General features: G+C 39.2%; 1 protein-coding gene across 4 annotated transcripts in view; it reads right to left on the reverse strand.

Moving 5' to 3' along the window:
- COL9A1 (collagen type IX alpha 1 chain) overlaps positions 1-15702 on the reverse strand; it is a 178234-nt gene that overhangs the window by 17904 nt on the left and 144628 nt on the right. For all 4 annotated transcript variants that reach the window (XM_050789713.1, XM_050789712.1, XM_050789714.1 and 1 more), the window contains 7 exons: positions 8800-8853; positions 8079-8150; positions 7537-7572; positions 6807-6851; positions 5383-5415; positions 837-983; positions 582-636 (listed from right to left, as the gene is read on the reverse strand). In XM_050789713.1, coding sequence (XP_050645670.1) covers positions 582-636; positions 837-983; positions 5383-5415; positions 6807-6851; positions 7537-7572; positions 8079-8150; positions 8800-8853 — 442 coding nt within the window. The remainder of the gene's footprint in view (positions 1-581; positions 637-836; positions 984-5382; positions 5416-6806; positions 6852-7536; positions 7573-8078; positions 8151-8799; positions 8854-15702) is intronic.

Raw genomic sequence — 15702 nt, forward strand, 5'->3', positions numbered from 1 at the left:
CAATTCTGAAACAAATAACAATTGCCATAGTTACAGATACATTTTGACAAGGGTTAACAAGTATGAAAATGTGTCATAATTTTGGTAAATGCTGGTTATTGATTTTTTTTTTACATATGTGTACATGAATGGAGATAATGTCCTTATGCTTCTTATGGGCATGGAGTCAGTCATGTACTTCTCACAAAACGTAGAAAAAGCCTAGGTCAGTGCTAGGTACACACTAAGTGGTAGGGTCTTAAGGAGGGGAGAGACGACTAAGAATTTGTGTTCCAAAGGAAAAAAGCGTGTGTGTGTGTGTGTGTGTGCACTTTGTTATAAATTAACCCCCATGGCAAAAAAAAAAAAAAGGGGGGCAGGATAACCAGAAGGGTAATATTTTACATTGAGGCTATGTACTATATACTATTGTGGATGCCAATAGTTGGATAAAACAGAATTGGCATTAATATTACCCTAAATATCCTGTCTTTAAGGCATACCAAAAGTCACTCTTGTTTACCCTTGCATATCTGCAAGAATAAAATCTTAAGAAACAAGAGTTGATGGTGGAAAAAGTCAAACCATTGTGATTTATTTACCTTGTATGACTCTCATGCAAACCTGCTTAATGTGCTGATCTGTCGGTGCTCTACCCTGCGACAGAAAAGAAAAAAAAGCAGATTATGCACAAAATCATAAAGAGAACATTGTTAAGTTGTAAACTGACAGACTCTGCAAGGAGCCAGGTGGCTGGATTTACAAGAGAACTTGCTGAGAAGCTGATGCCTAGAACAGCCCTGCTGCAGTGGGATGGAGCCTCCAAAGGGAAACCACAGAAGCTGCCCACCACTCACCGGAGGGCCCTGGACACCAGGCAGGCCGGTGGCACCCTGTTCTCCCTGCACGCCCCGGGGTCCAGGTGGTCCTCTTGGTCCTTCCACTCCAGGAAGCCCCCGACTTCCCTCAGGCCCTCTCAAGCCAGGCTCCCCAGGATTACCTGCCTGGAACACAATTGCACACTATCAAACCAGGGCTAAGCATAAAGAATGTGCCTGCTTCATACTCATACAAACACTTACATGAAATTTGGGGCTTCCTGCATTCTGCATCCTAACAGGTGTTCTTTCAGAGGTTACAAAACCTTCACCGCAAGGTGAAGACACATAATGCCACACAACTTACACATCCTAGTATACGTGATGTAAATGACGAGTTGATGGGTGCTGACGAGTTGATGGTTGCAGCACACCAACATGGCACAAGTATACATATGTAACAAACCTCCACGTTATGCACATGTACCCTAGAACTCAAAGTATAATAATAAAAAAAAAAAAAAAGGAAAAAGAAAAAAAAAAAGAAATCTAGTTCAAGTTAACTTTCAAAATATCTTTCTTTTGGCTGGGTGCGGTGGCTTACACTTATAATCCCAGCACTTGTGGGAGGCCGACGCGGGCAGATCACAAGGTCAGGAGTTTGAAACCAGGCAAGCCAATATGGTGAAACCCCATCTCTACTAAAAATACAAAAATTAGCCGGGCATGGTGGTGCACAACTGTTGTCCCACCTACTTGGGAAGCTGAGGCAGGAGAATCACTTCAACCCAGGAGATGGAGGTTGCAGGGAGCAGAGATTGCGCCACTGCACTCCAGCCCGGGTGACCTAGTGAGACTCTGTCTCAAAATAATAATAATAATAATCATCATCATCATCATCATCTTTCTTTTGGGGATAGTTATTCTTGCAAAATGTTTATTGGAATACTACTTTTTAAAAAAAACTACATACTTTAAGTCACTTCATACTTTAAGTCACTCTCTAAGAGTAACTTAGTTTTCAATAAGCTTGTTAACATTTCCTGGCTACACAAAAGCCCCTGCATTCCTACAAAATACGTTACTTTGCATATCAATAATGCAGCAAGCATAAAATAAAGATATTTCCAAGAACATAAGTTATTTAGCCCTTATAACTTTTTTTTTAGAGAATGTGAAGATGCCATGTATATCCAGGAATTACTAAACTAAATCAATGCATTTAAAATACCGCATTTAAAATGCTGCATTTAAAATACTTGACCAGGCCGGGCGCGGTGGCTCATGCCTGTAATCCCAGCACTTTGGGAGGCCGAGGCGGGCAGATCATGAGGTCAGGAGATCCAGACCATCCTGGCTAACATGGTGAAACCCCGTCTCTACTAAAAATACAAAAAATTAGCAGGGCGTAGTGGTGGGTGCCTGTAGTCCCAGCTACTTGGGAGGCTGAGGCAGGAGAATGATGTGAACCTGGGAGGCGGAGTTTGCAGTGAGCCCAGATCATGCCACTGCACTCCAGCCTGGGTGACAGAGCAAAACTCCGTCTCAAAAAAAAAAAAAAAAAAAAAAAAAAAAAAAAAATCTTGACCAAAGAAAGTTACAACTTATCTAAGTATCAAGGAAGTTAAAAAAATCTAAATATTAAAGAAGTTAAAAGTAAACCATGTGTTTCCTTAGCATAAAAGCAAACACAACTTGATTTTTTTTTTCAGCTGAAAGCAGACCACTAAAAGCATTCAAAAGAATCATCTAAGATAAATGTTTTAAAAGAGACCAAATTAATTCACTTTTTGTTAAACTAAAAATTTGTTAAATTCTTTTGGTAGAATTTGTGGCAGAATAGCTCTAATGTACTGCAGCTGTTCAGAATAAGAATGAGAAGATAAAAGAACACAAGGTAGCAAGGGAATGCTAGTGTTCAAGATATGAATGTTTGTAAAGCAATTTAATCCTGCTTCTTTTTCATATGCATCGTTTATCTAGAAAACCTGGCTCTTTCAAACAAATACTTTAAACTGAAGAAGGTGATGAAGCAATGCTTTTACTAGACACATCCAAATAAAGCTCAGCAAATGTGCTTTTCCAATTTCTCTTTATGCAAAAGAAATTGATATTCATCTAAGTCAACTTGCCAAAATAGTTTCTATGAAGAAATTATGGTTTAAAAGACTTCCTGAAAGACTGTCAGCAGGACAAGGAAAAGGTATCCTATATAGAAGGCTGCAACATTGTCAGGTGCCTAGCGTGCAAAACTGTAACAACTTCTTTTTTTTTTTGAGATGGAGTTTTGCTCTTGTTGCCCAGGCTGGAGTGCAATAGCGCGATCTTGGCTCACTGCAACCTCCACCTCCCAGGTTCAAGCAATTCTCCTGCCTCAGCCTCCCGAGTAGCTAGGATTACAGGTGTGTGCCACCACACCTGGCTAATTTTTTGTATTTTTAGTAGAGATGAGGTTTCTCCGTGTTGGCCAGGCTGGTCTCAAACTCCTGACCTTGGATGATCCACCCATCTCGGCCTCCCAAAGTGCTGGGATTACAGGCATCAGCCACCGTGCGTGGCCAACAACTTCTAAAAGAACCCGGAAGAGACGACAAAATGAACTCAGAAATATACTGAAGAACTGACAGAAAACAAAGGAGACCACAATGGAGTGTATAATCCTGCTGGTAGTGACTGAAATACTGCTACAATAAGAGATGGGAACTTCCTAATGAAGAGATTAAGGGCCAATATGGCCAGGACCCTGGGTCTTTGGGAAAGAATTCCTCAATTGAGGAGTGGTATACTGAACCAGAAATCAGGTTACAGACATCGCCTACTTCACAACTTTGTTTATGCTGAAATCAATGAAGAAAGTGAAAGTCTTTGTGTTAGTAACAATTTCCCCGGATTCTGGGACAGTAGACTTCAATTTCACTCATATTACCTGGGCAGTGTCAGGTAAGACACAGGTGGGGAAGGAGATGAATCAAGGGCTAATTCCTAATATTATATGCAAATTCGAATGCAATTAATTTATTCTTGTCACTGCACGGTTCATTAACTTTTCTTTTGTTACAGCTTGAATTCTTTCTATTGAACATTACCATTTCTAGATAGTGAAGTAGGATTTCTATTACTAAACTCAATCAAGGTTTACTCTAAATTTTTCTCAACCTTCGACCATTTCTATTAAAAATTCTTAGGCATAAAAATGTTACTTGAAACTTGAGACATGGTTTTTAGAGGCAGGTAAGTTAATACAAAGTAATAATATTCATCTCTGCGGTTTGCAAACAGCCCAAGGCTAGGCATTGTGGCCAAGTCTGATTGGGTCCTCCTGGAGAAAGTGAAGCTGAGGATAGATCTAAGTGCTTAAGTAGGAGGTAGCTAAGAGGAAGAGGAGACCAGAACAAGGTGTTAAACAGCATGTAAAAAGAACTGTAAATGGATGAAGTTCTAGGTATGTAGGAGATGAGGTTTTATCTTTTTTCAAAATCTAGATGACATTGGCTGCCATGAGGATAATATGTTGGACAGGGACAGAGAAGGGTTGAGGAGATTCCAGAAACAGGAAGGACTTGGAAACTGATGGAAGCTGGCGGTAGTGGCATTTGAGATTGAGATCTGAGCTTCATCTTTTCTCCTCATACTTTCTTAAATTCCTAATGGTTTTAGATGTGAATTCATTTCCAATTAGTAAGTCATCTCAGGTTTCCTACTAAGTGATTCTATAATTCTGAATACATCTAATCTCTAAGGACACCAGTTTAGTTTCTATAAAATGACAAAAATGAACAAGATCATTTTCTACTTCTAATAATTCTCTGTTATATTTTCTTATGCATTATTCCTCTATCTTACTTCCCCATCTAGAACACATCAGAGATTAAGACAATTACTGAAATATTTTTCAATGGTATAACTGCCAATGAAATTTAGTTACACTGTTGACACCAAAAGCACAAGTCAGTTCTTTAAAAATGACCCATTTGGAGAGGACATTAGAGTATTACCATGTAACACTTATTGAGTCATTTACAATATGGGGAAAAAAAAAAAAACACTTCCTTTCGAGTAGTTAGTTCAAAAGGTAAATCCATTTACACAGTTATGAGGTATTTTTCTATTGGATTAATCCATTACGTAAGGGACAAATTTAGACATTTATTTCCATGAAAGTAAGTCCTTTAAGAGTTGAATGTTGGCTGGATGTGGTGGCTCACACCTGTAATCCCAGCACTTTGGGAGGTTGAGGTGGGCGGATCACCTGAGGTAAGGAATTCAAGACCAGTCTGACCAACATGGTGAAACCCCATCTCTACTAAAAATACAAAAATTAGCCAGGCATAGTGGTGCATGCCTGTAATCCCAGCTACTTGGGAGGCTAAGGCAGGAGAATCGCTTGAACCTGGGAGGTGGAGGTTGCAGTGAGCCTAGATCACACCATCGCACTCCAGCCTGGGCGACAGAGCGAGACTCCGTCTCAAAAAAAAAAAAAAAAAATTGAATGTTATGTAATGATTTCATAAAGCTGAGCATTATATATTCTACAGCTTTATTAATAGTTTTAATTTTTTATACCATTACTGTTCACCATACTCACAGATCCCTTTGGGCCAGGTAATCCTATATCTCCCTAAATCAATAAAAGAAATTTATGTTAGAACAACGTGTTTGCATTTGATAATTTCCTGAAAAAACTTTAAAAGTTACTGTGCTACTAAAATATAGAAAACCATGAACAGATTAACTCTGGCACTGCAAAAAAAAATTAGACTCCAATTTTGGATTCTAATCTCAGCTCTACTGCTTAACTCTGTAACCCTCTGTAAGCTATGTAAGCTATGTAACCTCCCAGCCTTTGGCTAATTTATCTGTTAAATAAAAGGGTTGAATCAGAGCTTTCCAGGGTTTCATCCAGATCTCAAATGCTAGGTGTCAAGAATTAAAAATATGGAAGGCAAAAGATATTAAAATAGCATTCTCTTATAAAACACAACAGACATTTGGACCTGACGACTTCATTTTTGTAATTCAAACAATATTTAAAAGTCATCCCCAAAAGTCTACTAAACCAAATATGCATGATTTTATGCTTTAAAAAAAAAAAACCTTGAAAATTTCCTACCACTAATGCTAGAGATAAATTCAGCTCATGTTGGCATATCAGCTTACCTCCACTACAAAACAATGATTTAAAACATCACGTGACCCTATAAAATGAACAATTTTAGCAGAAGATGAAACCGGAATAATCCTCTTATGAATTTACTTAATAGTTGGGAAGCTTTGACTAATTTAGATGTTACATTTATATTAGCTCTAAATCCTGAAAATAAGAATAAAACAACATTACTAGAATTTTTTTCCTGCCCTACAAGCTCTCTGAAACTGTTTTCTGTAAAATCTATTACACTACCCCAAAAGACCAAAACATAAGCTTCCACATTAAGTCACATTAGTCTGTGTCAAAACCATAATGATGAGCCTGCAAACCAAGCAGCTCCAGCAGTGAAGAGAACTTGTTTTCATTTGTATTCCTTTCCTGGAGATTAGGCAGCAGCCTCCTCTGGAGATGGAGGTCACTTCTTCGGAGGGTTTTAGACTACAGAGATTACCCTTGGTCAGATCTGTGAGTCACAGTTTTCTAACCATAATAAAACTTGAATATTGTTTTCATGATAGAGCACTATTATTCATAGACTTTCTATAGTCATGTAAGAATCACCTTGAATGTCTAGACATAAAGCCACAGAGGATTCGCCATCTGTAAGGGAACACTTTTATTCTCCAAAAGTTTAAAGCCAGATCTATCAATTTGGCAGTGTTTCCTCTCTGCTTTACTTGATCTTGGCTGCAGTCTTGGGAGACTTTTGTTAACTGATAGGAGAAACATCATAACCTTTAAAGAAGGCAGTGAGGGTAACAGTGTCCAGAAAATAAGAATTTATATATATACACACACACTTCTAACACAGTTCAAAATTAGTAAGGCTTCATCATTAACCAGAAAAAAAAAAATCTTACAAGTTCCCCTCTTTCTCCTGTTTCACCTTCTTCACCAGAGGCACCCTAAAAATTAAGATAAAAGGTTACATTTTAAAATTCTTAGTCCCATTGCCCAATTTTAACCAGTCAACATTGATAAGCATTCATAAGTGCCCACAGTGTTCCCAGAATCATGCAGAAATACAAAATGCTCTCAGCGGCTTTCCAATCTAGCTGTCAGTGGCTAGTCCCAATCAGAAAATAGCCTGGGGAAAGCCAGAAGGTGAGGCTGAGTTTCAGCTAGAATGAAGGATAAATGACCATATTCAACAATTTTATCATTAGCCCTTGAAATAGGGCTTTCACAGTAGAAGAAGAACCCAGAGAAAGGACTGAGTCTAATTCATACAAACAGTTTATTTGCTGAGGTCTTGATCAAGAAAAACCTAAAACATTTTAATGTGGCTGTGGAAGGCTCCATCAGACATGAATAAACCAGTTCCGTGAGCCAGAGACAGAGCCACCCTCCTCAAAGGAAAGACAGTGTGCAGTCCTGGAGGCAGAGCCATAATTAGCTCCAGCTTGTTAAAATAGTAAACAATTGCCGCGGACCAAACTCAACACCAGGTTTCACTCACTATGAACACATTGAGAAAAACTGTTAGCCTCCATGGTTTTATTAACATCCATAAACCAGCCATTCCCCCTTGCTTGTGAAATGGTGCATATCAAACATTGCATTTTATACCAATTAAATAATAGGACTGACCTGTTCACCCTTTGGACCCGGTTCACCGACTACACCCTGTAATAAATAAAATATAATACTTTTTCAGTATTTTCAACTGTTTATATAATTTCAAGTGAACCTTATTGGGTGGGCGGATAAGCACAAGTACGGATAATGTGATGGGAGAGGACGTTCCCACTCCCCACCACCCAACAAGAATCAGGACCAAAACATAAGTTTCCACCTTAGGTCACAATTTTCCAAGAGTCTCTGGAACTTGGGGCATTCTCTGATCACATCCTCATAAAATTTGACTAGTGTAAATGTAAATTGAGGGCTAAATAGAAAGTGTGTACAACGGAAATTTTTACTTTTCTCAGGTTTTTTTTCCTTCTGTTAAATTATATTAATAGACTTTGCTTCTTAATCTCAACTCTGAGTAATTTAAAATACCTTTCTTGATAGCTCTTTATGATAAATTCTAGAAAATTCTCCACGGGGCCAAAAGCAAGCTTTGTTTCTCAACATGGTAGAAATCACTCTTCCAAATAAAGAACTTTCTGGAGTGCTGGAGCTCTTACCCTGTCACCTTTCATTCCAGGAAGTCCAGGGGGCCCAGGCAAGCCAGGGAGGCCGGGGCTACCCAGAGAACCCTGGAAAACAAACACAAAGTCCCCGGTGTTACTGTCACTGCAACACTGAAAGCACGGAAGGCAGAAACAACCTTGTCAACCAAGGTTGACAACACAGTCAACCTTGTTGACTTGTGTCTAAAATAAACGTGCTGCAGTGGGTTGAACTCTGCTTCTTGGGTTTGCCTCTCTTTCATATTCTCAGGAGAAGAGGGAGGGGCCAATGCTCTCCCAGCCTTCACTCCACCCTGAGGTCCTCAGTTCCCCTTGCACTCCTTGGCAACAGTGGGCTCTTTCAGTCAAGCCCCCGCCACCCCCACTGCCTGCAATGGCGCAGCTGCTCCTCTCGCTGTGTAAACAAGCACTGCACAAGAAGTAAAAGGCACCATTCACTCTGTTTTCTGCCATTCCAAGGACAACGAGAGGCCAAATGTAGCACTTCACATCTCTCCAGGTTTAAAAATGGATGCTACAAACCACACGGATTAAAACACCCTCTGAGGGTATCCTACCTGTAATTTGAAATTTCCGCTTTACATTGTCCACATATTCACATAACAAGAGAAAGCAAGTACAGGTAATTCAATTGTAAATTGTTTTCTCCTTTTGCTTATTTTTAAAAATGTATTGTGTTTCGTAGAAGGCAAATAAAGGAAACTTTTTTACTTACCAGTTTACCTGGTAGGCCTGGGGATCCCACTGGTCCTAATTCTCCTCTACTGCCCTGTAAAAACACAAACATTGTCAACTGGATGTTTTGCCAAAATTCAAATGCTTAGTTACTATGTAAATAAAATAACATCCTACCTAGGTTTTTTCCCTTCAGCTGAAGGCACAGGCCATCATACATAGTGCCTACAGCATCCTGTGTTCATCTTGCATTGAATGATTCGAATGCTCTTTACTGTGATTACAGATGTTTAGAAACGACAGCTGATACATGTATATGAAATGGCAATTAGTCGCTTTCAACATCTAAAGCACATCCTAACTTGTATTATGGTTATTTGTGCCCATGTTTTAAGCCCTCACTTCGATTATGTGTTCTTGAGGGATTGCTATATATTAATTTGGAATTCTGCACAGTGCCTAGAACACAGAATACATTTTCAGGTCTACAGAACATTTCAAAGCAACATCTGGCAAATGATCTTAAACCTCAACAGAGTGAAAAAAGAAACACAGAATAGATATGTTTGCCTTTAAATTACGACTGCAGCTTCAAAAAGACACAGATGGTAAAAATTTGTAAAGTTTCTGAGTAAAACTTTTTTTCTTCTACTCATTTTTGTTCTAAACATATCTTAAAAGATTAAACAGACTTCCGAAAGTAGAATTTATAACGAAGATACACCAAAAGTAATTTTATTTTGTGAACCCACTTCAATTTTTCATTTGAAACTCTAAGCTTTCAAATTTTTATTTGAAACACTAAACTTTTTTGATCTATTGAGAAAAAGAAACACATGAACTTTTCAACTTTTTTCCCTGAGAACTTCATATAATTTTATGCAATCTGACAATCTGACAAAAGCTCATTTTATTTCTTAATTTTTTTGTTTGTTTATTTGTTTGAGACAGAGTCTCGCTCTGTTGCCCAGGCTGGAGTACAATGGTGCAATCTTGGCTCACTGCAACCTCCATCTCCCAGGTTCAAGCAAGTCTCCTGCCTCAGCCTCCTGAGTAGCTGGGAGTACAGGCACATGCCACCACTCCCCAGTAATTTTTGTATTTTTAGTAGAGATGGGGTTTTGCCATGTTGGCCAGGCTGGTCTTGAATTCTTCATCTCAGGTGATCCGCCCACCTCAGTCTCCCAACGTGCTGGGATTACAGGCATGAGCCACTGCGCCCGACTAGCTCATTTTATTTCTAACGCATGTTCAACTAAGCTGAACACTGACATTATTGGATAAATAATCACATTTCCTGGAAGGTATATACAAAACTCAAAGGAGTCCTTCAAGTTAATTTTTCTGTAAAATGACAACTCCATATTCATGTTTACTATTTATAAATGCTTCTGATAAGATTCTTCTGACTTATGCTATTTATTCATATTTAAGTTTAACAAAGTGTCAAGATCCATAAACCTTCTGAATTTTGAATTTCTCTAAAGGATTAAGAACTATTTGCCAATTTACAACAATCTAGCAATTAGTATTAGCAATAATTTCATGGTAGTCATTTCATATAACTTACAAGTGATTTAAACTAAATGTTCTTAAACATTTTTCAGCAACTTTGTATAAATAACCTGTGTCTGGTATATGACTTTGGGATGATGCATTGGTCCTTAACCTCATGACCAGTTTGCAAGCCAGAGGCAGTGCCCCATGAGGGTGGATGCTGGGAGAATGTGAGTCTAGATGAGAACTAGCCCCTGTGATAGATTCCTCTATCCATCTATAAATATAAAAATTGGGTTCTACCCCATCTTTGCAACTTCAAAGTTCCAGATAGATTTTCTTCATCATATCTGCTCTGTTGGCATTTTGAAATAATTTCTCAAGTGCATCATGATTGACATCATAAATATCACTGGGCTCATGTGACTTTAATTCACAGAACAATTAACAGTAATTGGTGGGGAAAAGTTAATATCAGAAGGGGAAAGCTCAGCTCTTGGCACATTCTCAAGTATTCATTTCTAAATAAATGAACCGTTATGCTATCTTATCCAAAACAAAGATGATTATTGTACATTTTTTTCTCTTCCACAAACAAAAGGGCTAAATTAAAATAAGAGACTGTATAATCTTTGATTTATTTGGGGGAGGATTAATTATCTTTCCAGTGAATAACAAAGATTTTCTCTGCTGGACTCTTATTTTCTCTGTCTTTTCTAAGTTCTTATTGTAGCTTATAAGTGCTTTCCAATCAGTGGCAGACCCTCGGTAATATATATGAATGAACAGCTCAGAGACCCACATACACAGCCTGCTCTGCTGAACTTGTGTACCCATAAGAGCCCAGCATACGTAGCACGGAGGGAAGAATCAGTAAAATTGTGAGCATTTACTCCCCTGTTACTGCACAAATGGACAGCATGTGGTTCCTCATTTTTATTTCACTTCTATCTTATACATCCTTGGCCATTCTAAATGCAGGTGATTTTACAGAAATCACCTCACTGTGAAAAACGATAATGTTTATTTTCCCAAGAGTGACCAAACAGTTACAAACAAGGTGTTAGGGCAAGATTTTCTGATACCCATTCATGTGATTTCTTTGTCTTCTAAGAACATGCATACTCTTTCTCTAAGTTCTGGAGTTTCATCTACTAAGCTAAGATGAACATAAATAATCAAGATATAAACAGTTATCTCTGAAAACACAGACTAAACACATTCCTCAGGGAGTAATTACGCATGTGGGAGTTATTTATATCCTGCTGCTCAAGGTCATCGCCAAGCTCTGATTGTAAAAATTCAAAAAGTTGCAACCTCAGGTGTAAATGGGTTACCCATGGCACTGGTAACCACAAGTGTGCTAAATAAATGCTAAAACTCTTAGTCTTCAACAGCCATGGTGATAACTGTATTCTCAGATATGGGCAAAGAGGGTGGTAGGAAAAGGCCATTCTTCCCAGTTGCTAATATTTATAAACCCCATGACAACAAGAGTTCCAATTTATAATAAAAGAATCAGAAGAAACTGGAATAGAGGAAAAATCCTACCATTAAAAATGATGAATTGGCTGGGCACGGTGGCTCACACCTGTAATCCCAGCACTTTGGGAGGCCGAGGCGGGTGGATCACTTGAGATCAGGAGTTCGAGACCAGCCTGACCAACATGGTGAAACCCCATCTCTACTAAACACACAAAAATTAGCTTGGCATGGTGGCAGGTGCCTGTAATCCCAGCTACTCAGGAGGCTGAGGCAGGAGAATCACTTGAACCTGGTAGGTGGAGGTTGCAGTGAGCCAAGATCACGCCACTGCACTCCAGCCTAGGCGACAAAGTTAGACTTCATCTCAAAAAAAAAAAAAAAAAAAAAAAAAAAATACGATGAACCATAACCAAAGGCTGTACATTTATCTTGGATGCTCTGTGCTGCCACATACATCCCCCAACAAATTCAGACACATCTGCCAACTCATCTCTTTTTAAGAAGCCAATCAGGGCTGGGTGCAGGGGCTCATGCCTGCAATCCCAGCACTTTAAGAGGCTGATGTGGGCAGATCACCTGAGGTCAGGAGTTCAAGACCAGCCTGGCCAACATGGTCAAACCCCGTCTCTACAAAAATTAGCCGGGTATCATGGTGGGCACCTGTAATCCCAGCTACTCGGGAGGCTGAGGCGGGAGAATTTCTTGAAACCAGGAGGTGGAGATTGCAGTGACCTGAGATTGCCATTGCACTCCAGCCTGGGCAACAGAGTGTGACTCTGTCTCAAACAAACAAAAACAAAGAAGAAGGAGCCAATCTGGGCTTTCAAAAAGATGCCGACCTTCTATCACTGACTCTCAGCTATGCATGATGCATTCCCAGTGATGCATTCCCATGGTGCAGTCCCAGTGACTGTGGAGAGACTACTGATGTTCATGCAGGATGGAGGTCATAGATGTGAGACACCCTGCCATGTGCAAGAGTTCTGGAAAACAAAGAACTAGCCCAGCCCAAATTGCAGCAATACCCTTCTGGGAGACACTGGTAGAGAAAGGAATCCCCTGAGTTCTTTAGAAATACATTGCACTAGATATCCTCCCCCCAGCACCATCTCCCCATTCCCTATCTTTATTTAGCCCCTTGCCCTCTGATTGTAAGTCTGCAGGTCTGGGGTAAGATCCAGGAATCTGTATGCGTTTATGTTATATTTGTTTGCCTTTACCAGCTTTACTCAGACTTTTGTTAAATGCCCACCACCAAAGTTCCATACATTTTAAATAATTGCTCAATATGTCTTGTAACATCAGCATTCAGCAAGCAAACTTCAACCGAAAAACATCCTGTGGAGCTATGATTTGAGCTACTAAGGCATGCAAGGGTGGATCTGAAGACGTGAACGCTAAGCTCAGTGGCCTGGTCTGAAGCTGATTTTGCCATGCATCTGGTAACTTCAGGCAAGCAACTTAACCTCTCCGTGCCTGTTTCCTCATCTATAAAGTGGGAATAAAAATAGTACTTATCTCATAGGGCTTTTCTGAGGATTGAATAAGTTAAAAGACATAAATCACTTAGAATTATGCCTGTCTCATAGTAAGCATAGTCGAAGTGTTAGTTATATTGATCTGAGGTAATTACTAAAGAAATCAGTCAAAAAAATTTTTAACCGAATGTTAAATTAAGTGTTCTTTGCTTTTCAAATCCCCCAAGTCTCTTTAAAAGCACAAGTTGTGCTTGGAAAAAAATAAGTATTTAGTCCTCATGTCTCCAGTTTCTGTCAACACCACTGATCATCGAGCAGGCAACTTCTTTATAAACAAATACTGGGTGCTATTTTGTAAAAATTATTTCCAAAAATACTTACAGCTAAATAATTCAAGTTGGAGGTTTTCCTTTTAAAATGGAACTGTTAGACTTTTAAAAGATCACAGAAAATATCAGATTTAATTTAATTATACTTATATTGCCAAAATTATTTTCCCAATAAATGGATTTTATTCCATCATGCTCTAGCTTGTAATGGCTGTTGTCTTTGTCCAACTACCCAAAATGCTAACTGAAAAATGAACACTATCTTCAGTACCTTTCCAATTCACAAGTTGGAAATTATAAATCACTATACTTAGCATGTACTATATATTAAGTGCCTCTCTCTGGCCAAAAGAGTGCTGATTAACCCAGGAGATCAATTATGATTTCTATAGATTGCTGCTTTTATAAACCCGTTTTCATGTTAACATCGAAAGATCGTATTAGTCCTACTAGAATGGTAACATTTACATTTGTCACAAAGATATTTTTAAAATCTATTCAATTTTACATCATATAGTTTGCATATTTCTCTTGTGTAGGTTGATATATGCCCTCATCCAGAGGCAGAAAAAAAATCTGGCCAAACCCTAATCATCACACACATCAGCTTCACAAATTGTTGACAGAGGAAACATGCCAGTGCCTAGATGGAGTGGGAGGGTGGCTTAGATCATTCACAATACAACATTTGTGGATCTCTGTTGGTGTTGGAGGGGTGGTAAAGGACCACAAGAGAAAGTAGACAGGCTTCTGTACACAAGGAACGTATCATCTTCGGAAAACTGAGGTAGAGCAGCATGAAACTCATCCCAGTCAGAGCCATGAGAGCAGAATGAACACAACCCACTCAGCAAAAGCCCTGGCAAGTTCTCAGAAGCCAGGAAGACAGAAGTGGACCAAGAGCTACCACATGATAGGACCAAATGAAAAGCTCAGGTCATGTGCCTGTGCAAAACCAGGAGCCACCCAGACCAGGTGAAAACCAAGGGGAGTGCCATAGAGAAATACAGAAGCATAGCCCACGTCATAAAGGCAGGCACCCATACGAAATCACTGGAGGCACCAAAACGAACGGACTATATTTTTGCAGTAATATTGGCAAACATTAAAGGAAATACCACTTAATTTCAAAAACATGCTTCTAGGACACATTAGAAATGTGTGTTCATGTCTTCATCTCCAACCCGCATGCCTCAGTAGCTCATTTCTTCTTCTTAGCTTGTTTTAGATTTGCAGGAAAAACTGATCAAACATGTGAGGCATTGTTAAAAATGTATGAACTTATCTACAAAACTGAATTTAATGATGTAAAGTGAAAGAACAAACGTGTCTTTCAGTAAGTGGATGTGGTGTTAAAACTCTGCTCCAGAACTATAATATTTATAACCTATCATGACATTTTTCAGAAAATTTTATAGCAGGTGAGAAGTCAGTTATTACCAACAAAAACAGCATGGCAGGATTTATTATGCCTCCAATTCAGTTTGTTTCAAGAAGTATTGATTGAGCGCTACCTTATGGCAGGCCCTGAGGAAAGCGAGGTGGGAAACACAGCGGTGAAACAGACATGACTAGCATCTTCTGCAGTTACCACGGCATGGGGTACAAAGGCTACAAGAGTTCAGAATAAGGAAAGATCACTTCTCTCTGGGGGACAGGGCATAATTGGAAATGTTTTCATGATGCAATTAACATTCCAATTACATCTGAGATGGCTTATGGAATGTTGAGTCAGAGAAATGAAGAAAAGAGCCATTTAAATGCAGGGTCTGGCCTACAGGAAAGAGGTACGGAGAGTATTTGAGAATTAGCATGGAGTCCAACCTGACTTGAACACAAGATCTGAGTAAAGCCGAAATGAGAAGTAAAACTGGGAAGTTAACAGACAGTTTAAGATTTTAGACTTTCTCTTACTGTCCGTGGAAATCCATTGAAGATTTTTAAATGGGGAGAAGTCAGTATGGACACTGTACTTTGGAAATACCAATATGGTGGTGTGTGTAGACTCAGGGAACTATCATTCCCCAGGGCCTTTGGAATTGTGTTTGGCATTTTTGTTTGTCCCAGTGACTGTGGAGACACTACTGATATTCATGCAGGGTGGAGGTCATGGATGTGAGACACCCTGCCCTGTGCAAGAGTTCTGGAAAACAA

The sequence above is a fragment of the Macaca thibetana genome, chromosome 4 (assembly GCF_024542745.1).
Source record: "Macaca thibetana thibetana isolate TM-01 chromosome 4, ASM2454274v1, whole genome shotgun sequence".
NCBI classification, from domain to species: Eukaryota; Metazoa; Chordata; class Mammalia; order Primates; family Cercopithecidae; genus Macaca; species Macaca thibetana.